Source organism: Platalea leucorodia (assembly GCF_965183815.1).
Source record: "Platalea leucorodia genome assembly, chromosome: 3".
NCBI classification, from domain to species: Eukaryota; Metazoa; Chordata; class Aves; order Pelecaniformes; family Threskiornithidae; genus Platalea; species Platalea leucorodia.
The window spans coordinates 47,251,982-47,277,079 of NC_138825.1; the positions used below are offsets into that span (position 1 = coordinate 47,251,982).

The window sequence follows — 25,098 nt, forward strand, 5'->3', positions numbered from 1 at the left end:
CTCTGGCAAGTGGGAAGGTATGCAGTTGTTCACTGAAATCTTTCCATGCCAGACAACTTCTGCCCAGGCAGTGCCGACACTGACACAAATCACCTCCCTGACGAGACTGTCAGCAGAGTGACTGTGCCGGTGAGCAGGTGAGCTTTTGGTGCCATTTCTTATGGCCGCTGGATCTTTTCCTGCTCATGCAACAGAATTTCTGCCAGACCCCTGCCACATCCTGGCACGGCTTGGTGAGCAGTCTTCTGCAGAGGCTCTGTAGCCACCAGTGCAGCTGAACTGGCAGAGGTCTGACATTGGTATGGACAGAAGGAGGACAGAAATGTGTGGTACAGCCAGAATGGGCAGCAGTAAAACAGCGCGTTGAAAAAAAGAGGTGAGACGACAGAGAAAACCTTTAAAAACCAGGAATGTTCTGCCTTGAGTGGATATCGTGGCTCCGAAGTAGAGGTGCTTTTTAATTGTTAGGGAATGCGTCTCTTCCCTTCTTAGTTTTGCGTTCTCATTTCTTGATGTCTCACAGTGGGATGAGAAAGCTGCAAATGCCAAACAACAGGAAACTCAGCGGCGTGGAAAAACAGCAGCATGAGCTGTGCACACACAAGCCAGTGAGCCGCAGTGAGAGCTAGCAGCAGTGTAGCGTCTGTCCTGAGGTGTTTAAGGGTGGAACTGGGTAAGCAGAAAGAAAGGTAATTTTACCAAGCAATGACCCCATATCAACAGATCGGCCTCTAAGAGTGGAGCCCCACTTGGGTCAACCTCCTGGGAAGAATCAAGCGGAGTCGCCCGGAGGCCCCTTTAGCCCTGCATAGGGGTGACCACGATTCCAGAGCGGGCACTGCTACCTGAGCAATGCAGTGACCCCAGAAGTGCAAGGGGAGTGGGTGCATAACCTCAGTGGTATGGCGGGGTTGTCAGGACCTTGCCGTCTCCCGTAGGGCCACGGGAGAATCTCTTGAATAACGCGAGAAAGGCTGAGAGTTATCAAATGAGATGCAGATACCTGCCACGCGGAGGGCACTGGGCATCCGCCAACATGCCTTCACTTTCTCACCTTTGAGGCTGGATGAAGACCGGCCTCAGTGCCTGCCTCGAGTGACTTCAAGGACAACGCCTTCATAAAGCTCGTTCTCCGTTCCCTGCTGTTCCTGGGAACAGAGGGAGGCAGGGACACGACCGGAGTTTCTGCGGACCCGGGAGTCCCTGCACAATCAGCCGACGCGGGTGGGAGGGGGACGACCCAAAAGAGGAGCGCCCGGCACTCCCGCGGTGTGCCGGGGGCGCGGGGACTGCAGGGAGCGGGGCTGCGGCCACCGGCAGACCCTGCGAGCCGGGACCGCCCCTCACGTCGGAGGTCCCGCTGCCGGGGCCGCCCGTGCCCCAGCTCCGCGGGGAGCCCGCGGACCGACCAGGCGGGGGCGGGGGGCGGCGGGCCGGGGCCCAGAGCGCCCCGCGCCCGCGGGGCGGCCCCCAGAGCGGCTCCGAAGCCAGGCCGCGGCGCCGCACCCGCCGGCCGCCGCTGCGGGCAGGGGCCGGCCGCCCTCCCCGCCCGCCCGGGGCAGCCGCAGCCGCGGGGGCGGCCCCGCCGCCTCAGGGAGGGGCGGCCGTCGCCTCCCGCCGCCCGCCCGTCGGCCGCGAGGCGCGGCGCGCGGCTCCCGCCCCACGGACCCCGCGGGGCGCGCGCGGCCGCCGGGGAGCCCGCCGCGAGGGAGGGGGCGGCGGCCCGGCCGGCGGCCCGGCGTGCTGCAACCATGGCGACGCCGGTAGTCCCGCCCCGCCCCCCGCGGGGCCGGGCGGCGCGGGATTGGTCGGGGGGCGGGCGCTCGCCCTCTGCCCCCTGACCCTGCGCGGCGGCGGCGGCGGCGGCAGGCGCGGAGGCGGCGGCTGCTGCTGGCCGTTTCCTGGTGGCCTGGCGGCGGCGCGGGAGGGAGGATGCGGCGCAGGTCGCGGCTGCTGCTCTGCTTCGCCTTCCTCTGGGTGCTGGGCATCGCCTACTACATGTACTCGGGCGGCAGCGCCGCGCTGGCCGGCGGCGGCGGCAGGAGGAAGGTGAGAGCCCAGCCCGGAGCCCTGCGCGGGGCGGGCGGGGAAGGTGCGCCCGCTCCGTGCCCCGGCGGCCGGGCGGCTCGGGCCGGGCCGGGCGGGGGGCGGCGCTGCCCGGTCCTCGGGGCGGGGGCGGCGGGGGGCTCTCCGCACCCCCGCGGGGCCGGGGGCCGCTCGCTGTCAGGCGGGGCGAAGCTGCCCCGGGCTGCTTCCCCTCCCCGCCCGCCCTTCCGCCCGGCCGCCCTTCCCCAGCCCGTTTCCCGCAGGCAGGCGGCTTCTTTGTGGACTTCAGACCGGTTTCAGCCTCGTCACGTCGCTCCCCATCCAACTGCGGCCGGCCACGTCCCGGGCCGGGGGAAGTCGGTGTGGGAGGGGAGAGCGGGGCGGGCGGCGGGGCCGGGGCTGCGCTCCGCTCCGGGGCGGGGGGGCCCCGCTCCCCTCCCCTCCCCTCCCCTCCCGGCAGACGCGGGCTGCCCCTGCCCGCCTTCCCCCGCCGGCAGCGGGCTCGCCGGGGCTGGCGCTCCCACCGGGAGAGGACGCGCGGATCCGGGCTGCCGGTGCCTTTTCCCCGTCCGTTTCCCTCCCGGAGGCACGGCGGTTCCCGTTCTCCTTAGCGCTGCGCCCGAGAGATACCGCTTTCTGCTGGGTTTTGCAAGATTTCGGGCAATAGCTGGATTTGTCACATTTAACGTCTGTGGTGTGGAAGGTCCGTCTCCTCCCTCTTTTAAAGGCTCAGTTACTAATGTGCAAGAACTTGTCTGTTGGCAGTACAGGAGTAGTTTTTCATTATTCTGTCCATCAACTTATTAAGTAAATTTTTCAATGTGTTGTAGTAATTCATTGAGCAGGAAAATAGCTGGAAGTTAAGTACATCGTAGTTCCCGTTTGTGTCAATCAAAACCAGGTTTTTGTGGCATGATGTGGGAAGCAGCAACTTTATCTACTAACTCTGTTTGAAAAATTAATTATGAATAAGTGCCTTTTTTCTTTTTTGGTGCCCTCCTCCCACCCCAAAGACTAGCAAAGCAAAGAGCTTTTAGAAACTCTTATTGAAGCCTTACATTTTGGAATAGGAAAGGTGAAAAAGCATCTCATAATTGCGTCGTTTTTCAATAAAACCCAAACAAACCCAGAAATGGGAAGAGGGCAGGTGAGCGAAGTGCACCGCAGTTAAGCAGTGTTATTTGCTAATAAATGGCAGTCTCCTGTTAAATGAAAAGTAGAGTTTCTTAAGTCTAGCAGTGTCTAAGAGGAGGAATCTTTTTATGTTGCTTTGATGTAGTTTGGTTCATCAATGCATGTGTTCCCAGTAAAAATCTGCTGATAACTGGTTCCCGTGGCAGGTCGCGGAAGCAAATACTTGCATGATTACTTACAAGATTACTTATGTGAGAAAGGGTCGAGAGAGTGAGTTGCTGCTCACTGATAATTGGCTCTCTGTTCTGATGTGTCCTGTTTTATTTTCTCCCCATAGCTTAGGGATGTGTTCAACAGCAATTTTTGATGCAATATATTAAACTGTTAAGTGTGTATTGCTAAATACAAGCTCTTGGTCCTTCAAAGTAGATACAGTAGCAGAAATAGATCAAGCGTGTGATAAAAAGTAAGGCAGTAGCCTAAAGCCTTTCTTGAAGAACCACCAGAGTGTATTTAGAAAGTAAAAGCAATCCTCCGCTGCTGATGATGTATAATGGGATAAAGCAAACCCATCAAGGCAAATATATCTGCAGATAGGGAAATATATTTTTACCTCTTATGGTGTGTTTCATTTGGAGTTTCCAGACAGATTTGCAGCTCTATTCAATTCATTTTTGCTGCTGGGGAAGCTGCAGTGTGGGGATAGTGATTTGCCCAAGGTCACCTAGAAGACTAGGTGAGAATAAAATAGAAAAGAAACCAGTTTGTCTGAGTACGAGTCTGGTACTTAATCTACTAGAACCTGCTGCTGTTTGTTATTGATATTAGTAGGAGTTTTTATTATGGTTTTAAGAGATCTGTGATCCTGATACTTGCTTTGGTAGTATAATTTGAAATCATTCTGTGCAAATTTTAGTGAACCTTACTGGTCTGGGTAATTGAGAGAGTTTAGTGAAGATAATTTAAAGAAAATAAGACATTTCATAGGCCTGAGCTGAAGCTCAGTGCTAGGTTTAAAAATGTGAAAGTTTAAAGTAAGGCCCTAGTAAGGAAGAAAGTAGGTACCGTGACCACAAGAAACAAGTGGGGAAATTAACAATTATGTGTGGATTGGTGATTTAGGATTCTATTTTCTGTCAGTGAAGCGTAAAATTTAATCCTGGGCCTCAGCATAGGTTAGCAAATGTAAGTAGAGGAAGATGTGTGTAATGTAATAGCTTTTGAGTCTCAATAAAAGGCTTATTAACTTAGTGTCAGACCCTGGTATAAAGCAAAAACACAAACTGTCTTAAACTTATGAACAGAAACCCTGCTGTAGTAAATTTCTTGGTGTGTATGACTTCATGTAGCCCTTATTACTTGCCCACTATTTCAATATAATGGAAACAGGGTTGCTTACAGAAGAACATCGCTTTTAATAAATTGAAGTCTCTGCCGTGTTCAGTCTATAAAATTACAAAAGCCGGGAGGGGATAGTTCTTCATTTGTGTGAGTAAGTAAGTAATTTGCATGTTAATTACAGATCTGGTTATACAAACAGAATGCTTTTTTCCATAAGGATGACTTTTTTCCATACACAGACCTAGTCTGTTATCCAAACATACTAGACTTGTTTGGTATGGCAGCCAGTCCCATGATGTGATGAACACCACCAATTCCCTTTCTCTTCAGTAGAGTTGAAGGTGTTTGCCCTTTGCCAGGATTGCAGCTGAGTAAGAGAAAAGAGTGATTTTTTTTTTTTTTCCTTTGCTTTTCTTATTAGAGTATTGCCAGAGTTAATGTAAGCTTGTACTTATTGCGGTTCTCCATTTACAACCTTTCTAATGAGATCTATGAAGCTATTTGGGTGTTGCAGTGGTACAGCAAGGCAGTACAGCCTTGCCTAAGTTTTTGGCCCCTGGCAACAGTGGTGGAATCCACAGCCCTGTGTGCAGTGCTCTGGCCTGGTAGGAGCTGAGCAGGCATGAAAGGGTCTAAAGCACACAAAGTAGAAGCTGTCTCATTGGTAAATGTGTAAATAATAACAAAAAAAAATAGGAAGGTGCAATGCTTCTTATTCTGGACCTAGGCATAAAAACTGTAGTAGAAAGAAATGATGTCTTCCACATCTGGAATACAGGGTGTGACAACCTTTTTTTTTTTTTTTTCTTGAAAAGAAGAAGCCTTTACTTCAAAAAGTGCTTGCAGGGGGCAGAAATGTTTTTTTTGTTTTGTTTGTTTGTTTTTTTCCTTCTCCCCTCCAGTGAATCTCCAATTAAGATGATTGTAAGCATGAGAGTGCCCTGGCTTCAGTTCACTCCTTTTCCAGCCAGATCACTGGGTTGTAGATTGGAAAGAGTGAGTCTGATTCGCTTGTTTAAAGGCTGGAGAAACAGTTCCCGAAACAGAGGCTGTGACACAGAAGAAAGCAAGTTGCAAGCCCAACAGTTGTGAGACTGTGAAATATGTGGGCTACTTTTGTGTTCACTTAATGTGTTTTATATTAAAAAGCCTTTGGAGTGGAGGCTGGAACTTCCCTTCTTTTCGTGGATGAATTTCCTAACCCGTAGCAAAAACAGTTTATGCTCTGTGCCTCAGACTTGCACGAAATGGAGCAGCTTCTGCAAGGTGGTTAGAAAGCTATTCATACCCTCCCAAGCCAAAGTCATCCTAATGATGTGATCCCCTCTTAAGACTGTTGTGAATTTGAATTTGTGGATTTGTCACACAGGTTTTGAGTTCTTTAACTAAGCTCTTGCACAATCGAGTGACTGGACTGAAAGAAAAAACTAGCAACCCCCCCCCCCCCCCCCAAAACCCCAAACCAGCCGAACGCCCCCAGCTGTTTTCTAAAGAACTTACTCTTCTAGGCATTAAGAAAGTAGCCCCGTGTAACTGAGCCCTTCAGGCCGGACAGAGGAATGTCTGCATCTTGTTGAAAGCACCAAACGCTTCACCGCTGCCAAGAGTGAAATCCTCCTAGGCGTACCCTGAAGGAGACCTGTAGGCAGAAAGGAGATATACTGTTGAAAGCTAAGGCATCAAGAGAGGCCTGCTAGGTTAAGCCGCAGCTGAGCCAAGGTTGGAGTCTTCTGGATTTAGGTGCCAGGGTGCCAACGAGCTTTTGCTTTTGTTGCCATGTAAAGAATGTCAGTTGTTTTTAAGTTGGACCTGTGTCCCCTCCCACCCCACCTCATCTTTTCTATCCAGAGGAGGAGGCTAAAAGCAATCTTTCAGTAATGAGATGGATGAATTTTGCCAGTGATTCTTAAAATTAGAAATCTTTCTTCTTCCCCTTTGCCCGCCCCCCCCCCCCCCCAAAAAAAAAAACCCAAACCAAACAAAAAAACCCAAACACCAACAAAACCAAACCCCCAAACCACCTTGAACTAGAAGCTCATTACTCTCTTGGCTCACCAGATTTACTGGGTATAATGGAATGAATTAGAGAATGTAATTTATGGTTAGTTGAGCCACAAGGAGGCAGGCTTCTCCTGTAGAACTCATTATTACCCTGTACATAGTGCTATTTTTCCTTTCCATATTCTGGTTTTGTGTGGTGGTTTTGGTTGTGTGTGTTTGTTTGTTTGTTTTTAATTTTGGAGCAGGCTTTTGATAGGTGGCTGTACCATGGAGCTAGCTGAGATGAAATAAATCCAAAGGTAAAAGGTGATGCTTTGCCTTGAGAATGTGACTGATTGAAAGTGACTTGATCACTTTGGGGAAAGCAGGGGAAAAAAAGAAGCAAGCTTTTTAAGTCCTTGTTCTACAAGGGTAAAACTTCAGAATAACTCCTTTCAGCATACGCAAGGCTTTCTTTTCCTCTTTCTTTTCTCCTTTTTTGGAACCCCTGAACTATTTCAGTTACTGTTAAACGAGGCTCTTGTTGCCATTATACACAATGATGTACATAGGAGAGCAAGAGTGCCACATATATTACAGATTTAGTGTACCTAAGTTTCTTTTTGAAGATTTAAGTAGGAGGAAAAAGGAAATGTGTTTTAACTTGAGGTGCATTAACCTGTTTTTGTCAGAGAATGAAACTGCGGGGTGTCATTTCTTTTCACTGTTTCTCTCAAGATGTGTGAAGGCAGGAGAGCTTCTTTTTGGAAGGGCATTAAAAGTAACCTCTGCAATTCTGTTGTTTTTCTTTCATCTGAGGAAAGCATTGCCTGTTTTAATTGCTAAATACTAAGTTTAGTTTGCTGCATCATTTTTAAATGTAACTTCAGTCCCTTACATGATGTGACATTGGGTGTGATTTTTTTGATATCTTGATCTTTAGACAAGTGAAGATATCAAAGGTTAAAAAAGTCAAATTATCATGTGTCCTTTCTGTGGCATTCACTTGCTAGAAGGTGCAAGAAGACAGAAAAGGATGTTCCTCTGTGTAACAGGTAACAGTTTCTGCTAATAGATCTTTTTGATCCATACAATTCTATAATAAATGGGAAAGAAACTAAATGCCCAGGCACTTCAATAATAAAGCTGTCATTCTCTCCCTAGAATGTAAAAATGAGTCTCTGAAATTTGTTGTACATGTATGTTTTCTTAATCTAACATATGTCTGTTGACAAAATGACTGTCTTGGCAATTCAGTCACTTATTTTTGTGGATTATTTCATAAAATTTAACTTTGAGTGCGATGAAAAGACAGTCAAATGCAAATTTTGTGCAGTATATTTAGGTCTGTGGTCTTATTGGGCTCTTCCCTTTTTCTCCCCTGCTATTTCAAATGCTTCAGTGGGGCATTTCTCCTGTTGATATAGACGGATAGTGAGAAATTAATTCTTAGCTCGAAGACTGTTATGTAGTCCCCCGCAACCTGCCAGATTAGAAACTGATGACTCTGGCTTTGGTACAGGTGCTATTGCTTTTGGATTACTGATAGCTATTTTGTTTCATAAATGGAGAAGTAGAGCAGGGCTGTAGTGATGGCAGAAGGGGTCGGGGAAACAAGAATGACTTCTTCAGTACTTTCATATGAAACAGGGTAGTTAACCAGCTTTTCCCCTAGTTTTTCCCTTTCATGTGGGTATTGTAGTAGTTTGCTGTGCTTCTCCGTGTTATTCTGTTGCTGCTGTGGTTTGCTGCTTGCTGTGGTTTGCTGCTTACTGTGATCTCAGTGTACAAAGTTCATAAGTTGTAGTGATGTCCTTTGACAGATATAGTTTAAAAATTACGTAGTGCACTAATGAAGTGTGCCATGTACCTTCCTTGTTCTGTCTTGTGTTTTGAGGTGTATTGCAAATAAATGCCAGTCATTCTTTCCATGTGTTCTAGATCCTTCCAAAAATACAACATGAAAAGTGATATAACAGCACTTTTTTCTAATTTAGAAAAGGCACAATATTACTTCATATGAAGTAAAAGAATATTAAAGATCCACCTCAGTGGTGATTACCAAAATGAAATTGTCATCACTTGGTCTTTAGACCAACTTAGAAAAACAAAATATAAACCATTTAAACACATGTTAGAGAACTTCGATCTCAGTCTTCAAAATGACATGATAATTCCACATTTTTTCCTTAGAAATCCTGATTTTTTTTTTTCCTCTTTTGTCTTGTCTGTTCTTCTGGTCCTTTTCTCTTTGGTTTACAATATTGTGTGATATCCAAGTGCTTGTGTATAACTAGTACTGTTTTGTTAAGATGATGGTAGGTCAGATGAGAGATGCGGTCTTGTCTGCTGGAAAGCCGCTCACAACGATGCTGTATTACAGAACAGAAGACACACCTTTGTATTGGTACTGTTGTCGCAAGAGAGTAAACCTTATTGCATGCCTAGAAACTGTTTAAAAATAACAATTCCAGCAGACAGCCTAGAAAACGTTTTTGGTTGGTTTTTTGGTAACTACATAAATTTATAAATAATTTTATATATAGTACTTTTGGTTAAGTTAAATCTGTTTGAAAGGAAAACATTAGGAGACAGCTGATCCTGTGAAACACAGGTGATGAATGTAAGCTGCTCAGATGAAGTCAATGCAAATGATAAATATAAACTTGTATTTTTGTTTAAGTTGATTTGGTCCACTTAAATCTTTTCTTAAATAACCTACTCTTAGTAGGCTACATAGTAGTTTAGCTATAGCGGTACAAATGAATGTATAGCCAGGTGTTGTACAGTTTTTCAACTCTCTCGTCATTGATAACTTGTTACTATCTGTGATTTTATTAGGGCTTAGTGGAGAAGCTGTGTGTTGCTAATATGTTGGCAATGTCATGCGTTGGCAATACATTTGAATTCTAATAATGAATCTGCAGGAAGCAGTGTGGCCTTTTTTTTTTTTTTTTTTTTCCCTCCTTGCAGGAACATGGGGCTGAATGTCATTGCCTGAATATATTGGGATAGTGTGGAAACAGAGTATCAGCATGGGCATTACAGAAGGAAACACTATGCAGGTTGTTTTGTTGGCATCATGTAATGCAAAGTGGTGGTATCTTAAGCTATACAGATTTTTAAAACCTGGGTGCATTCTTTCATGCTGTTTGTTTTGAAATTAGTAGTTGCTCGTCTTCGCTTCTGCTTTTCCCTTTCATGTAAGCTTTCAAAGGAATAAGGGATGGATTGAGGAGGGAAGATTGGGGGCGGAAAAAAAAGTTAAATGTCCACATAAAAAGATTTGGTTTATGTGTTTGGGAATTTAAAGGCATAGCATAAGGTAGTCTAGATAACACTAGAAACGGAACCATTTTATGTTCCCTCTGGGTCTGTAAGGTTCTTGCACAGAAAGCTTCATGTGGTAGACCTCTCCCGTTAAGTGGAAGTGAAGATATTTAAATGTTGTGGTTTTTTCTCTTTTATTTGGAGAATGAATTATTTTATGAAACCTGTATTACTGATGCGTACTGAGTACATGCTTACCCATCATTCTCTAGGTGTTCATTTGCCAAGTAATCTTTCCATGAATGAAGCAGTCCTGGACTATTTATTGTGTCCTGTGACAGTAGTTAATGATCAAGAAAGTAGAAAAAATCATCATCTGTCTTCTTTCTATAAACTGTGACTGATACATCCCCTGTTGGAATACAGCGTAGTTTAAACTTCCATTGTGGCTTTAAGGTAGGCCTTTTTTTGTTGTGGGTTTTTCTTTTTTCCTTCGTGGTGTATATCAACTTGCATGTTAAAGTTGTTTTTCTTCTGAGAAACCAAAGTAACTTGTTCTTATGATAGCCTTCCAATGTAGCCTGTGCAAGTTACTATCAACACTTTTTTTTTCCAGTTGCCTTCTCATCTGTCTAAACTGTTGATTTTCCCCACTATCCCTTTTTTATACACTGGTTTTGTTAATTGCCCAGGGTACCTTTATTGTCATTTAAACGAGTTAAAATATGTTAGTTCAAATAGCTCCACCACCTGACAGAGCACATCTGTGTAAAGGGACTATCCAGGCAGATGTTAGTTTTGAGCTCCACTTATGAAATTCAAATGGGAAAGGAATGAGACAGTAAAGGAACAAAGTCTGAATTTTAGAGCATTCCATATATCCTCGAAAACTGCTATGTAATGCACATCAAAGGCAATAATTTGGATTTGTCTTCTTTATAGCTATGGTTTCTTATGGAAAAAAAGAGCCTATTGAAAAGGTTGCAGGTTCAGTTAAATAACTTTTCTGAAGTTGTAAAATTGTCATAAAACCTGGGCGCTTTTTTTAAGGAAAGCAAAGAATAACTAGAGATTCCGCTGAGTTCAGGTATTAGCAAGGTGCAATAGACTGTCTGTACTGTGTAACAGATCTGCTTGAAACAAAAAGACTTTTGCCAAGGAAAGATTATACAAAGAATTGGCACCGAGCTAACGCTATTGTGTACAAATTCTCAACGAGCTATGACTTGATGAGGAGAAAATGTTTTCTCCTTGTATGAAGTTCCGAATGTTTAGCCACCCTGGAAATAATCAGTGTGGCTGAAATTAGTTTCAGTTACTAAAATAAATTTGCTCTAGTTGGCCTGTTGGTTTAAGGGTGGTCAACAAATATATGAGTGTATATATGAATATATGCTTTAGTGACATGAAATGTTACGGTTTTTAGATAGCTTGGCTTTTCTTTTTCTTGCTTCTCTTAAGTGAAATGGAAAAGTCTGTTCACTCAAGTACGCTTAGGTTCTTTTAAGACCTTGGTAAGCAAAAGGAAAATTTCCTTCTCATTGATTAGTTCATTTGGTAGCTAACTGCTACCGACTGATGGTGGGCCAGCCTGTATACTTACAGGTCGTTGTTCAACCATTGGGAAACGTCCCTATCGCAAAACCACTACTGTGGTAGGCAGACCTACCAAAAATGCGGAGGTGATTGAATTACAGTACATATCTGCTGGAGCGTTTTGCAAAATTACGTTTGTGTATGTTGTCCAGACACTGCAATAAGTTCTTGTTATGGGTGGTGGCGTGTCTCCTGCTATAGTGGAATGCACCAGTCCTCCTGCTTACCGTAGCAGGCCATCCATCTACAGCAACCTTGCTCATTTTCTCCTGCGTTATCTATTTGGAGCAAATAGGGGGTGTTCTTTAGTCCTCTGATTTGTGCTCTCACAACACAAAGTGTTGCTTTGCCAACAGCCACTGACATGAAGATGTGCTATGTCATTTAGCCTCAACAAATGGTAAACCGACTGTTCTACCATGTGGAATAGTTATTACCCATATACACTACGTTAGTGAGTACTTTTTAAAGTTTTAATTAAGGAAACGTTCCTTTTCGTTCCACTGACACAGCATCTAGCTTTCTTTTGGTGTTCTCTGTAGGTGCTGATGGTGAACAGTAGTTGTAGCAAGTGCTGTAAGGACCCCATGAGAGAGCTGGAGCTTGGTGCACTTTTAAGAACCGTTCTTAATAACTCTTAAACCGATAGATGCCTATCAAAGACAATGCCCCCACCCCATTTACTAAGCTGTGTCCTTTCTGTTAATAAGCACATCTTAAGAACTTGCAGGTCTTAACAGGTAAATAAAAAGGCATTTGGAGTCTGAAAGAAGCATTTAAACTAAAAGCAGGGGGCAGGGGCCTAGCAAACAGCAGCACTTCTTTGCATCCTTAGGTTTCATGCTTAATGTGCAAAAAGTGAAGGGGGAGAGACATGGCTTCTTTGTACAACACAAAGTGTCCCTGAACATTTTTTGAGGAAACTTTTCTTTTTCTTTACAGAAACATAAGTGCAAGTGTTGTTTAGCCTGGTAGATTCTTAGTGGAAAGATTGAACTGAGTGGAAGACTGTTGATACCACCACTGAGGTATCACAATAGTTAAAAATGCGTTAGGACAAAGCTTATGCTGATCAGAGGAGAAAAAATTTTTGAAGGACTTGTCCTCAGTGACTGTCAGGTTTGTGAGAGACTTGGTAAGGATGCAGTATGCCTCATTAAGGTGCAATTGTTCAGTTATTCCCAATACTTCCTGAATATTCTCTAGCAAAAATAAGCAAGAGATTGATCTTGATGTTCACTTTAGCCTAGACCTAAAGTACCTGGCTTTATACACAGCAAAAGCTATTTGCTTAAAAATCCATTTCAGTTACCTACTGAGATAACTAATGCGAATCATAGTGGTGTTCTAGGAAAAATACTTCTTGTATCCTGGGAACAATAGCTAGAAAATCAAGATGATAAAATCAGTCTGAAATCATTTAATGTTCTCTCTCATGTGTGATGCAATCCCAAGAGCCAGAAACTTAGGCAAAACCTGGTTTTATACACATGGATGGTCTCGGAGTGTGACTTCTTCACTTTTTTTTTTTGATCTGTCATTATTATTCCTTAATGGTTGCAAATGTTTCAAATTTGGCCATGATTGTGTGTTTGTTTAGTGATATGCCAAAGTAGTTGTGTGTGTGTTTGTGTTGTGGTCTTTTTTTAAGTTAAGCATGTAGAAAATATTTTTGACAATTTCAAGTAGTACAGTTGCTAGGTTGTCTGTGTATAAGTAATCCTTTTCTTGATAAATTTGGCTGTTGTTAATGCTGTCTGACAGTATTGGAAAGTGGTGAAAAGATACCATCGCTTGTTCAGGACACTTCTGTCTGTTTGCATCATAGCACTGTCTAGAGTCCTGGTTCTATTGTGCAAAAGATTGAATGGTCTCAACAGGTTATTTCTACACCATGAACTTAGAAAAGGGCTTCTTCCTAGTAGTATTTAGATACCTGTGTGTGAATGTTAGCTGTGGTCTTACAGTAGAAATTCTCCTGTGGTCATCTCTTGATGTGGCCTTTCACTCAAAACCAAACCTTTTTGTCTACATTTATGTCAACAAGCTGTGCTAGATGATTGGCTTTTATGGATTAAAACTCAGTAATTGAATGGACTTTAAGACATGATACTGTCCCAAGTTATGCATCATATGGAAAAGATAGCTCAAGCGTTTTAGTCTTCAGCATTGAAGTGTGATAGGACCTCATGCTGCTAAGTTTACTACAATGTGGGTCTGGATCTGATACGGTAGTCAAGCTATGCAGTGAAACGCATCTAGTGTGTAATCTTGGTGTGGTTGATGTTGACCACTTCTGAAGCCTCCAGTTCATGCATGTTCAGTTTTGTTTAGAAACTGTGATATTCTAATGTTTATTTTCAAGAGCAGCTACAGCTCAGATGCAGGCAACAGTTTGGAAATATCATGGCATTTGTTCTGATTAACTGTTATTGTGGCTGTCATCTCACAATGTTGGTATCCCAGTTACTGAGAAAAGTTTCCAGTTACAGATCTGGACAAGTATACAAGAAAATTGATGTAAAAACTCTTTCTTCTACTTGCTGAGTGTTATGTATCCTGTTTTTTTTTTTTTTTTAAACTTACAGAAATGTCTTTGCTGTTCCAAAAGGTGTATTAAAAATAAAAAGGCAGTTTAGGGGTGTTGTGCGATGAGTCTTGAGATATAGGAGTACTTTGGATGTTACTTCCTTTGAGTACTTTACAATGCCTGAACTGATTGCTTTTCAATTGTAAATTGCTTTGAAGATTTTTTTTTTTTAAGGGAACTGCTGGCAGAGTGATTTGGTAAAGTCTTGTGAAGACTTCTAAAACTATGTTAAGAAACATTGGTTTTAGTGCCCCCCATTTGTGATGAAAGCCAGTTCGTAATGATGAATAAGCAAGGTGTTGGATGTTAGTGGGTGTATGTACTTGATAGTCTTCCAAGATGTTATCTCTTTTGTTTTTTTAAGACGTGACTAGTACAACTTAAGGAGAAACCCTGCACTTAAGATGGCAATTTCTATTAAAATAATCCGTAGAAGCACTGAAATTATGGCACTTCTTCAAGACTTTAAGCACTCGTTTATGTATGCAAAACAACCGAGTGTCTGCAGTTTGCTTCAATTATTAATACTTCTCTGTTTGAGCATTATACCATCTTATTTTGAATTTATCCCTAATTCCCCTTAGCTATATGACTGTGTCACTTTCCTCTTGTACTGTCATAATACTTTGTCAGAACATCATACCACATGGTGGATATTTTTTTTTAAACATAATTTCTTAGGTAAGCCAGATTTTTCGGTAGAGATTCTATTTTATTATACAAGTGAGGACAGATGTAAAACTAGTTTTGGCAAAGTGTATGTGTGATTTTTGGTTTTGGTTTTTGTTGGTTTGTTTTTTTTTTTTAACTAAAGACAGTGGCCTCTATGTAGATAGTGGTGCTTTGTTTGCTACTGTTTCTCATACAATATTTGTACAAGTCTGAATGTCTTCTCTTTGCCTCGAAGTGTGAACTTTTGCAGTGACGCAGCTTGCTATCTGCAGTTTCAAGTGAATTGAAGGCTTTGTCTGCTTTCGTCTTCTGTAGCTTAAAGTAATGTGCTCGTTTTCCTGGAGGGAGGTGATAGAGAGGGAGTGTTAAATGATCAGTCCGGAAAAAGTACTTTCACATAAGCATCTTATCAGAGTAATTAAAAATAATTTTTTTCTAGCTTTTTATAACCAGCTAGTGCTTGCAGATATCAGTTTTCTAGCTCTGAATTTGTTTAGCTGGCTCTTTTGTCAGCTGAAGGAAGAAGTCTCCAATGGGAGAGGTTTTTTTAGAAGTATGTCAGTGTAACTGTTCTTCTGGCAACTGCACGATGTTTTCATTTAGACTGTTCTCATGCTCTTACTGGCAGTAGGTTGCAGCAGCTGGGATGTCAGCATGTTTGCTTTCTTGTGACATGGTTTAGTCTTCTTTTTTCAGGCTTATCAGTTAAAGACCATTTTGTAGTAGTTTTTCTTTTTCCTGTATTTGAATGGCCTTTTGCCATTATATGAATAGTGAAGAAAATGGCAATGGAATGATAGGAAGTACTAGTACTGGCTTCCCTTCTGGTTTTGGAAGTTACAGTGGTTATTGCATGTCTGAAAGCTATGTTTTGCCCATAGTTCAATGATCAAGCAGTCAATTCTCTTCTTCCCTCTTTCTGAATTCTGGATTTTCCCAGGAAAACAAAGCTTTCCCCAGCTCTGCCAGTAAACAGAGTGCTTGCCAGGTGATGCAATGATGTTAGCACAGGTAGAACTACTGTTGAGATGGGAATTGTCCCAATTGTACTGTTGGAATAGGTGGATAACATGGTACGGGCTGTATTTCTACTGTTCCTTTGAGTGCTAGCATGCACTAAGTATGTGGTCATAATTTGTCCACGTTGACTTTAAGATTAATCCCCTAAATGCTTTAGCCACGGGTATTCTTGCTTGCTGTTGAAGAAAATGGTAATTACTGGCTCATGTCTAGTAAAAATGCAGATGCCTTTTAGCATTTTATAGTGGGAGTAATTAGTCCCTGCCATGATATTAGTAATCACAGTTTTTATGTTTACTTATCCTAGTATAATCTATCTCACATGTAGCACCATGTAGTTTTTGAATTGTTAACTAGATTCTGCCTGTTTTTTCTGGAAGCACAGTTCTAGCTCATACACCCATTCCGATAATAGAGGTGACTTGTAACATACACTGCCCTCTTACTCCTTTGAGGATTGAGGATGTGCAGCAGAAGTTGTATTAGTTCTATTTGCCCAGTTTCTGTGCTGTGCTCGTGGGTTTGTATTTGAATCTCTAGTGGCTGTACCCTTTACATCTTAGTTGAAAAAAAAAAAAAGTATTGTGTAAATAAATCACATGTTCTCTTTTCCCTGCAAGTACGAAAAGCTACTGATATTGATATGACAGTATTCCTCCCATGGAATAAAGAATGTGTGGTGAATACTTCTTGGGAAATCTGCTATCTAACCAGGAGCTTATAAAGAGAGAGTTACATGGCCACTTGATTATTTTCCATTAACTAGAACTTTTATGGTCCTAGATTTAAGCATTAAATAATTGCATACTGGTAGAATACAAAAAAAAGAGCTCAATATTTCTGTTGCAGTAAGTAATTTAAACTAGGAACTGGCTGCTTCCTTTTCTGATGCCCAAACCCAGTGTTTCCGTGGAGGAGGAAGGGCTGCAAGAATCTAATAATTTTAATAGTATCTGGCACACACCAACACACACTTTACTTGTGTTCTGCAACAGAAAAGGGAAAGGTAATGATATAGGCTGCTACTTTGTTTTAAAAGGCATAGTATCTGTTGTACATAACTTTCATTAGTCACCAACAAAGCATCCTGTGTCAAAAAAGGAAGAAACAGGGTGAAGATAAGCTGGAGGTCAAAAAGTGAAGAAAGGTATACTAAGAAGCGTAGCCTTTTACTTCCCTTTTCTCTATCTCAGAAAATCATCACAAGCCCTAAGAGAACAAATGTGTTTTTTACTAATCTTACTGTTAGTATAAAACGCTGCCTGTGTTACCTGGTCTCTGCATGAAAGTCAAATCTGGTTGAACTGAAGGGAGTCTGGGGAGAATACCATGCTGCAGATGGTTTTTTTAGATGATGTTCATTTGTACTAATGGCAACAATGTATAATTTTAGTTATCCTATTAAATTCACTTAGCTTTGAGGTTTATAAAACAGTAAATAGTCTCTGTGCTAAGAATAACAATGGAGTTATAGACTGAGCTGTTCAGTATACCCGTTTGCCAAGTTCACTTGTAGATAAAACCAATTATTTCCTATTAAGAGCAAATATGAGTGGAAAGCTGTTCTCTTCATGTTTATGTTTTGTTGTTTGGACTGTTGTATCCCTCTAACTTGACCAGTTGCTTCTTGAGAACTTGACTGATTTATTTCTTTTTTAGTCATGTTTGGATTTTAATGATGACAATTCGTTTTGTTTGTAGACTTGGTCAGCTGCCTTCAGATTTGCATTAACGGAGAAGGAGGCTTCTAGAAACGGAAACCACATCCGTCGTGTTAGTACAGTGTCTTTTTTGGCAGCTATAAAGTATGGTGTATATAGAGAGAAATTAAATATGTGGTGTAGGGGTGTACAAAACTAAGAAAAAAGCTATGATGCAGTCATGGTACATCATCCTAGGATGCCAGGTAATTTGGATCGTACCCACTTTTGGTGGGTACATTTCAAAAAAGACTTTCAAGTCACAGTAATCTATAAAAATCTGAATTTTGTGTAGCCACAAACCACACTTCAAAAGTTGCTGGAAAGATTTAGCTGGGTGGGAGAACTTGCAAGCGAAGTTACAGCTTGAACTGTGGCAAAACTAAGGTACTGAAAATCTTCTAAGAGAAGGGTCAGTTTGCTCTGTAACCACCACTGTGACTCCAACCATTAAAATAGGTTTAGGGTTTAGGTTATCTTTAAAGGTAGAATACATGTCTGAAAGCTAAAATGAAGCTGCTTTTTTCCATTGATGGCTATTTGGGAATTGACAGTAACTTTTGGCAGGTAGTGAATTAGGTTCTGGTGAGCATGGGAGGCCCATGGCTCCCACCGCATTCAGTGCCTCTCTGCGGTACAAAACGGTTGGTGTCAAACTTGTTTTTCGCTCTTCCTTTCCTCTTGGGTCATCGCTCCTGCTAGTAAGTGGCACTGGTGCTAGAAACATCGCTGCCTATCTTAATGTTGCATGACTTCAGCTTATTTCAAAATTGATCAGAAGGTGTTTTGAGAGGAGATCTGCAATTATGAAAGGGAGGTGAAATTGCCAACTTAATTTTTTTCCTGTGGTTGGGTATCTACAAATTTTAACTTGTTTGCTATTTTACAATGTGGTTTTCAAACTCTACTTCAATGGTAGGCTTGGGCTGCTCATTGAGAGAAGCTGTGTATTTCACAACAATGTTCATTTGCCAAGGCTCTGTTTTGCAGCTGCCGTCTTAGACGCACTAATTCTGAATGTGTTGTATGTTCAGCATCCCTCTCCATCCACCTTTGTTACTTAAAACAAAACCTGTCTTGTCACATTGCTGTAAAAGAAATTGGAATGGAGATTTCTATTATTGCAACAAGAAATAACAAGGACCATTTTTCCAAAATATTTTTACCATTTGATGTAAGCATACTATCTTACTTTATAAACTGTCTACAAGTGGAAAGTATTATGTCTTATAAATAAAAGCTAATTTAATCTGCTTGTGATATTTTTATCATTGTACTGTTTACAGTCTTTAAGACTTCTTAAATATGTTGGAGCTTGTTTGTTTCTGAGATGGCAAAATGTGTCTGATTCCCTCTTTCACATCACCATTTACTCAGTGCTATGGTTTGAAGCAACAGGGGCGTCAGAGTCTTCAGTTTTCTACAGAAGGCTGCAGACCAACACCTTATTTTCTAGATGTCAAGTTACTAGACAGTTGTAGTTGAACATGTTTTCCAAACCAGAGAAATGTTGACCTGAAACGTCACAGAGATAAGGACATTGTAATAATTTCCTCAATAAAGGGCTGACAAAGTAGAGTAAAATCCATGTAGACAGGTCACTTGTACTTTATTCTTGTCTATAGGAGGAAATGCACTGTTAACTGAACTATCTCCTGGCATGATACTATGACCATATGGTCATGATTAATGCATTAAGTATACTTAATAAAAATTTGACAGTCCTTTCTTCCCCATCCCTCCCGCCCTTGCTCTCCTCATTGTGTAGTGTTAACTAATAGGAATGAAATCTTAATATGCACAATTATTTTCCTCCTTGAGAGTTACAGAAAGTGATAACGTTTGGGAGACCAAGTAGCTCCTGGGAGTCCTTGAAGAAGCATGGTGTTCTTTATAGCAAAGTCTTTCTTCTGCAGAGCCTGAACAGCATCTTCTGCATACAGTCGTTATAATAAAAAAATCTTGGTGCATAGCCAATGCTTGAAATTCAAGTAAGGTTTAGTAGGCTTTCTTTGAATCACTATATAGGACTAGTACAGAGGCTACCAAACTTACAAGTTAAAATTAATGTTAATTTTCAAGATTATAGTTAAAAAAAAAAAAAAAATCAGTTCCGTGTTCAGAGGGTTAGTTCATTGTTCTACCAAGGAGCATAGTCAGCTCTGCTCTAGGAAGGGAGCTTTGATTCAGTTTATAAAGATCACTGAGTAGGTTCTCCTGTGCTGACTGGCTTTCTTTGCATCTGCTAACTGTGTGTTGTCCCTCTGATTTTCCTCTGTTTTCTCCCTTCCAGCTGATACTTGACTGCTGCAAATAAGTAGCCATGTAGTTCCTGTCCTCACAGATAGTTTTTCTGAGTATCTTCATACAACGTTATGCTATTTTGTTGTTCCAGGTTTTAAAGAATTTGGCTGCCAGTAGGATTACACTGGGTTATCTATTTTACAGTAGTGCTTTTTCTGATGCAAGCCATAATGTAGGCACTGACTTAAAAGAAAATAGAGTTCTTGCCTGTTGAGGTTTTTTGGCTACCAGTGCAGACCAGTACCCTTTGGGGAGGAAGTAATGTAAAACATTGTCATAAAACAAGAATAATTTTTTCCCCTCTTGCTTAGAGAATCCTCAAATTAGAGTCAAAGGGGGAAGTTCAGAAACAAGGAAAAACAACACGGTTATTTTCCTGCTGGAGGGAAAGTGTGACACAATGCTGTGCTGATGGTAACCAGATCCCGAAGAATATAATGATCTTACAAAAAAAGCAGTTCTTCAGAGTGAGAGTGTGTGTGTTGGGTGGTGGGAGGGTGGATGGCAAAGCTTCAGTTTACTATGTCAGGCAATTTGATGTTTCAGACTGAACTTAGGTATGAATTTATATCAAAGATTTTCAGTGAAGGTTAACTTAAAGATGGCTTCACAAGGACATTTTCAAAAACAGTTTCTGCCAGAGCTGAATTTGTTGTCATTGTGGGCTTTCTCTTTTCCAAAGAAATCTGCTCTAGTAGCAGTCTTGGAGTCTGTGTTTGTATGGCATGGCATATGTCCAAAGGCTTGGGAATTTGTTTTTGAAGAGTGGTGATGTAGCTATTTCTTTATTCTAGTTGCATACAAAATCAACCATCTTTGTTCTGCTCATTCTAATATATTCATTCCATAAAATAGATATAACCCTCAGTATTTTTCCATGAAGCTTCCCTTGCTTTTGTGACATTTTCAGTTGCTTGACTTGAAGAGCTGGTTTTCAAGCCCAAGAGTTTGTATTTACTGAGAGGGATATAAAACTTAACACTTCTGCTTTTCACATCTGAGATTTGTCCATAGCGGGTAGTGATGACGAGAATGCAGCATGAGAACTGCAGAGAAATATGCTCTGTTGGTGCAGAATATCAACACAGACATATGGGTAGAAATTACCACAATGTAGAAACCCCCTCAAATTTAGCCTCTGATGCTGAAGCTGTACGTCAACAGCTAGATTCAGAAGTTGAAACATTACTTGGTTATTGTAAGCAGTTGAGTGAGAGTGGCTTCTGGATTTTAAAATCTTATTTTAACATCTTTGACAGTAAGCTATACTTTTGTTGTACTTCTGTTCAGTGAAGCCAGTACAAGCATTTGTCTGATGTAAGAAAAAAGCAGTCAGTTCAGTGGCTTTTTTTTGAACAGCAGCATACAGGAATTCTTGCCTGCCATTGCTCCCTCTATCCATGTGACTGCTTTTATGCTTTTTTTTTTGTCAATCTAGTGTGGTTTTCCCAGTGGAAAGGTCAAATTTTTCCAGCAATCTTTCTTTCCCATTGCTGTAATAGTAGTATTGCCATACTCTTGAGTACCTTGTTTTCTGATCAGAAAGCAAGTCTTATGAAGTACTGCATGGGTACTTATCTGTTAAATGGGGGAATAAGTGGTTTTAATTTGTGCAGAAAGCAAATAAACTGACATAATTATTTTGTTAAGAGCCAGATTTTAAATGTGTCCAATTCATTGTAATTACTGATAGACTAGTTCAGTAATTGGCCGCTTGTGCGGAAGGTGCATCCGGTAGCCTCAAACCACTGGTGGAATGGTCCTCATCTTGAAGTTTTGGGAAATGGGACACTAATTGTCAAGCTGCCACAGATTCCAAAGGCAATCATTCTGGAAAAAATGTTTCTAACGCCAAAGCTTTCTAATTCTGCATGAAATTTCATGGGAGCGTTTTATAAAGAAAAAAAGCAGGTTTTCCTTGCCCTATTTCAGAATATAATTTCTCAGGAAACGCGTGTACTGGGGGGAGTGGAATTCTTATGTTGAACACAGTATTGGCGCTCCTGTGTTTAATAAACTAATGTTTTTTGATAGCTTTAACTGTTGTTATGTTTGAAGAATGTGCTTGGAAGAGCTCATTAATTGTTCACAACTGTTATGAGACTGAGAATTTTTACTATTTAAATTACTCTTTGCTCAATATTGTCCTTTAGGGGGGTAAGAACAGCTGTTTGTCAGCACAAGATATGTCTGAATGAAGTTTTTCTTTTGAGTGCCCATATCCAGCTCCCAGTATTGTTATTCCCCCACACCTCCTTCCTCTCTTATTTGAGGTGGATTGAATTGATTTCTTTTTAACAGATTTTTAGCTATAAATCTTTGTGGCTTTTCCTGTGGAGGAGGGAGAACATAAGGAGAAGAAAGAGTCTGACGAAGGGTGTTACTGCATTCAAAGGGAAGTCTGGTGTTGGACTCTAGATAATTTTCCCAGTGTGTCTTGTGCAGACAACTGTGCATGACAGAGCATGTTTTTGCAAGCAGCTATGAAGTCCTCTTCTTTGTGGGGTGGGAGACACTGCATGGTTGCAGATATTCTTATTAGCACAGTAGTAGTATTATTTTTTTAAATCCAAGTAGTGAATTTCAAAATTCAAGGGCTGAGTCTGTCAATTAATACCGAAGGTATTTCAGTACCTCTAAAAGTACAATGGCTTTCCTCCTGGGCTATCTAGATTTCCATTTCATTTGGGGGGATGCACTGTGATCGGTAGCATCTTGTACCTTATGTTTTCGTCTGTCTGGTTAGACTCCAAAGAGCAAGCCTATGAACAGCTTCACAAGCCCTGTGAATTTGTATTATGTTGCAAGCTCTTTTGCTTTGAATCTAAAAAGGCAAGTAGTGAAGAAGAAAGGGCATTTGTATGCCTGGTTGTGAGGCTTTCTTCTTTGGTTTTGCAGTGTTGTACAGTAATAAGCATAGCCTATAAAAAGCATTCTGTCATTTTCTTAGCTCCTACTTGCTGTGAAGATATTTTTCCTAGTAATGTGATAATTTTCCATTCTCCTATCTATGCTGGGATATGGATAGACTGTGAACACCCTCTTCCTCATAACTGCAAATGCCCTAATGAGTGCCATTGAGAAAGGCTGTTGTAGATGGAAATAAGTCAAAATAATTGCTGTTGCTTACAAGTTTGGCTGTGCTTTCTGTGAGATTTTATTGTCAAAAGGACTGTGGGGTGAATCCACGACTACAGGAGAGTGCAAGCCCACAGAACTGCTGCAGCAGCCGTAGCTAGCACCGTGGAAACCCAACAGCACGTCTGTATTGCGATGGAGATTAGACCTGCTCTTCCTGCTTATGAATGACTGAGTACTGTCAGCCTTGGCTCTCTGAGATGAGTGGGATGTGTTTTGCTGTTCTCAACCACAGTAGGGTGGATGACAGTAAGGTGTTTGGGATGTGGCTTACACTGTCAGGAAGATTTGACTCTCTAGTCCATGATAAAAGACTGTATTTGCATGAGAATATTGTAGAAAAAATACTTAGCAGCACAGGGTGCAAGGGAGATTCTGGAAGCAGCAAGGATGTTTGAGAGCTATTAATTTTCAGGTCAACCAAATGACTATAGCTCTTCATTCAGCTGTGCTCAGTGTGGTGGGTTAACCTTGGCTGGCCACGAGGTGCCTACCAAGCTGCTCTATCACTCCCCCTTCTCAAGGTGATGAGGGAGAAAATATGATGAAAAGCTCGTGGGTTGAGATAAGGACAGGAAGATCACTCAACAATTACTGTCATTGGCAAAACAGACTGAATTTAAGGAAATTAATTTATTGCCAGTTAATAACGGAGTCGGATAGTGAGAAATCAGAAGAAAAACTAAAACCACTTTCCCCCACCCCTCCCTTCTTCTCGGGCTCAACTTCCCTCCTGACTCTTCTACCTCCTCCCTTCCTTTTGTCACATAAGAGTACTGTAAAACTCAGTTGTTTTTTAATTTTCTGCTTGTCCATCTCTTAAGTAAGTAGAAACTCATGACATAACTTAAAAGTGTGGAAAGGTAGTAAGGCAAGAGACTAGTCAACAATTCTGGTGCACATTTACAGTGTAGTAAAATGTGCAAGCTTGTCTTGAACACAGGAACCATGACTGGGGATAAAGGACTTCTGTATCATTCATAGCGTGACCATGGATCTCTGACAACTTTGTACATTTTTATTGCAGATGGTATCGGCACATGTGTTAAAAGATGTAGACTGCTGAATGAAACAGCAGTGGTAATTGGAGCAGTAAGTGTACGTGTGTAAAATCTAAACAGATATGTTCACTCTTGTATTTTGAGGAAACAAAAGTGCACAGGATAGCACCATTGAAATAAAATAGTTACTAGTCTTGCTAGAGGTCCAGTAAGCATGTGTGTGAGGCCCGCCATCTAATAATCGGGTTGTTAGACAACTGCAAGAGAATGTGTAAGTGGCCACGTCTCTACCTTGCCATGCTCTTAAAGTTTGGTTGCTTTACAGTGTGTGTCACTAACACTTAGGTGGTTTTCCAAGAGTTTTGAGCCACTGCCCTTTATCTTTGTCTACAAATTCTGGTAAGGCAATGCATCGTTTGGAAGCAAAGCAGTAGTGATGAGGAACCAATTTTCTGTTTACCTTGTCAGTCTACTAAAAGCAGTCTAGCTCAGGTGTGAGCTGACTGTTCTGGGCTTTTGCAGGAACCCTCCTCTGTCAGCTTATTAACATTAATAAGTTTATCTGATCTCAGTTACTGTGTATCAATACCTACTTACACAAGAACAGATAATTTAGTGGGCAGTACTACTGTGCTAGTAAAGGAAACTTTGCTAGACCCAGCTGTTCTGCAACCCTTAAAGCAAAGAGGGAAGAAAGCAGAGTTCAGGAAGGGGGCAAGAAAGAGGCTTAAAAAACCCAATTAGGATTGAAGAAGGGCAGAAGAAAATGTGAAAGGATGTATACCGAAGGGGTATCATCAACACAGCACAGTAGGAATAGTTGCTCTGCTTTAGGAGAAAAGAGTTGGCAGAGCACAGCGAGTGGGCACTGTAGAGCTGAAGGAGCAGATGGGTCTTAGCGAAAAGAGGATAGATCATAGAATGAATTTAAGTATATTATTTTTGATCTCGTGCCTTTAAAGTGACAGTGGGTAGACCTAACACCTGTTCTTTATCATCGCTTTTTAGGAAATGTAAATAAGCCTAAATGTTAATTCACTTCTAAAACTTCACCTCAGCTTACTTCTAAAATATTTGCTGGTGTGTTTGCTCTGTACACAGATGGGGAACTTTGAGGAAAAACGAGGTTTTTGCAAAAACATTCCCCCAACCGTGACAACCTACTTTAATATAGCACAAGTTTAGGAGTTAGCTAACTTAGGAATCAATTAACCAATTTTGGTATTGGTATGTATGTAGTACTGATATAAGAAGTTGGTTGGGTGCATTTCTGTTGTTGATCTGCATAGTGATGAGAGGCTGTTTG

The 25,098-nt window shown here is 41.7% G+C and overlaps 1 protein-coding gene across 1 annotated transcript in view; it reads left to right on the forward strand.

Annotated features, from left to right (window-relative positions):
• Window positions 1-1,932: 1,932 nt before the first annotated feature.
• The window catches only part of GALNT2 (polypeptide N-acetylgalactosaminyltransferase 2), a gene marked incomplete at its 5' end in the record, with an annotated part of 103,164 nt that continues 79,998 nt past the window's right edge, over window positions 1,933-25,098 (forward strand). The window contains one exon of the mRNA XM_082308022.1: window positions 1,933-2,049. Coding sequence (XP_082164148.1) covers window positions 1,933-2,049 — 117 coding nt within the window. The remainder of the gene's footprint in view (window positions 2,050-25,098) is intronic.